This window comes from Dipteris shenzhenensis, chromosome 24, assembly GCF_047967505.1.
Source record: "Dipteris shenzhenensis isolate YYH24624 ecotype China chromosome 24, Dip_SZ_1.0, whole genome shotgun sequence".
Taxonomy (NCBI): Eukaryota; Viridiplantae; Streptophyta; class Polypodiopsida; order Gleicheniales; family Dipteridaceae; genus Dipteris; species Dipteris shenzhenensis.
The window spans coordinates 44,478,387-44,480,622 of record NC_141619.1 but is presented as its reverse complement, the minus strand read 5'-3'; the positions used below and the strand labels follow the sequence as shown (position 1 = coordinate 44,480,622).

General features: G+C 42.3%; 1 protein-coding gene across 1 annotated transcript; it reads right to left on the bottom strand.

The window, feature by feature from the left end:
• Positions 1–400: 400 nt before the first annotated feature.
• On the bottom strand, positions 401–1,973 carry LOC147886651 (ubiquitin-conjugating enzyme E2 2). The gene is made up of 5 exons (XM_087395142.1): positions 1,724–1,973; positions 1,462–1,487; positions 1,270–1,359; positions 1,027–1,115; positions 401–847 (listed from the first exon to the last, which is right to left on the bottom strand). Exons 1-5 carry the CDS (start codon positions 1,846–1,848, stop codon positions 719–721), a joined length of 459 nt encoding a protein of 152 aa, XP_087251268.1. The 5' UTR covers positions 1,849–1,973; the 3' UTR covers positions 401–718.
• Between the last annotated feature and the right edge of the window lie 263 nt (positions 1,974–2,236).

Sequence of the window (2,236 nt, the reverse complement as noted above, 5' to 3'; positions counted from 1 at the left end):
GAGTTATATTGCATACATGAATTGTGTTTAGAAGCCTTCAAGATACGCCCAATGTATCCTAAGACAGCAAAAAACCAAAAAGATAAACAACAAAGAAACAAAACCTTGAAATTCAATAATCTTAACGTTTGCAATATTGGCAAAGGACGGTATGGTCTCTTAAACTTGACATTTAAACATTGCAAATATTGATCTTGACCCTTTAGATCAAGCACCACTGCCTGAATTAATTATGCAATTACACATGACTGCACAACCAAAGTAAAACAACGACATCCCTATCCCACAAACCCATGAGGAACGTCTCCTTCAAAGACAGTTTTGACCTGAATGAGCCAAATACCATCCAAGACAATTCCTCAAGAAGAGCTGCGAACCTTAAGAGTTGGCAAGTATTCACTGGGATAATAACTTTCTTAAAACTATACAAAAGATAGATACAATGCTTTTGAAGTTGTCCTCCGTCTCTTTGCAGAGGCATGTGATGTATATAAAGATACACAGCTTGCTGATAAAACAGCCCATACCAGAAACTATTGATTGGCAGATTACATGTTGGCTGACACTTTCTGATATCTAGGAGCTAATCATTATAAACTAGAATCGCCAATTACCATAGTCAATGTTCCCGAGTTGCAACAAGTGAGTACAGGTCTGAACTAAAGAACGAAAGCTACAAGATCACAGTCCAGCAGACGTACAAGCATCTCAGGACTCTTTACTCCGCGGTCCAGCTTTGCTCAACAATTTCACGGACCCTTCTGTTGTACTCTCGACGGTTCTCGCTATACATGCGAGCAGCCTCCGAGTTGGCTGGGGAATTTGGGTTTGGATCACACAATAACGACTGCATAAATAGCCACGAAAGTGCATCAACACAATTTTTACGTTGAAGTGTTCTTTATAGAAATTAAAATAGTCTTGAAAAAATAGTCTTGCAGAAAGCAGTAAGATATAGCCCCTAGGCAACAAGAAATACCCTCCTGGCATTCAACCGCAAGAAGGAGCTAAATATGGGTTACCTACCTGGATAGATGTTAGGATAGCTGCCACATCATAAATTGGACTCCACTGATTTTGTAATATATCCAAGCAAATGCTTCCATCAGCATAAACTGCAGCACAGGGCAAGAAGTCATTGAAGGGTGATGAATTTATTCCCTAACTGGAAAAGCTAGTTAGGATGCAAATTCACTCTTATAAAACTGTTTATCACTAGCTGTGTAACCCATAGGCGAGATACATATAAGGTAACTGGTTAAAGCTTACTATTTGGATGGAACATCTTTGAGACAAATCGAACTGTAGGAGGCTTGTTCGGATAGTCTTCAGTAAACTGCAAGGTTAGCTTAAACGTACCTGAAACTCGATTAAGCAAAACTGTCATAAAACGATTTCAACGACACTTAGAAGACTAGTGACCTTAAAAGCTTCCAAAGCATTGATCTACACAAAACTCACCTCCATCCCAGGGAGTGTCATCAGGCCTGCAAACGAACGAACAACCAGACGTAAGTCGGACTGAAAAGCAGATACAAAACACAAATGAACACACGCAAGCAGAAAATCCGGAGCAGGCAGGGGATCGATTATTCTCAGACACGGCCTCTACACCAAAAGGTTGGGTTTTACAACACGTGGAAAGAGAAAAGGACGCTAAGAAGCACGGTGGTTGCGCTGAGAGAGCAATGAGGGAAAAGGAAGGAGCGAAAAGGCATTTTACCCGAAGATGACGGCATTCCAAAGCATGATATTGTTGTCCTGGGGGGCGCCACTGATGCCGGCAGGAGGATCATGCTGGAGTCGCTTGAAATCACGCATCAAGCGCTTCCGGGAAGGGGTAGACATGGTGAGGAAGAATGATGAGATCTGGGCAGAGCACAGATCCAAAGCAAAAGAGAAGAACAAGATTCCACCACAGCCAGTGAGAAGAAGAACCCTTTTCGGTATTTGTACTCTGCCCTAATTCCCCGGTGACCTTCATTAATCCCATCGCCATCATCAATTTATATACCTTTAGTATATTGTAGCTGGGTTGAAACTTGACACCACCCTCCCACCCTACTCACCTGTGATTGGTTGGAGGAGATGGAATGGGCCAATCATGTCGCAGTTGGAAGCATTGGTCATAGAGTGGGCAGCTTTCAACTGTTTTATGTCAATGTCTGGCCCTATTCCTCCTATGAGGTTAACTAGGACAGCAATCCTTAATACCACCTTTTGGAGAATGGGGAAC

Excerpts from the sequence above, each read along its gene's own strand:
- LOC147886651 (XM_087395142.1), bottom strand. The coding sequence starts at position 1,848 with ATGTCTACCCCTTCCCGGAAGCGCTTGATGCGTGATTTCAAGCGACTC. Across the intron at positions 1,116-1,269 it reads AAAGATGTTCCATCCAAATA|TTTATGCTGATGGAAGCATT; the intron begins GTAAGCTTTAAC and ends CCTGTGCTGCAG. Across the intron at positions 848-1,026 it reads CTATCCTAACATCTATCCAG|TCGTTATTGTGTGATCCAAA; the intron begins GTAGGTAACCCA and ends CTATTTATGCAG.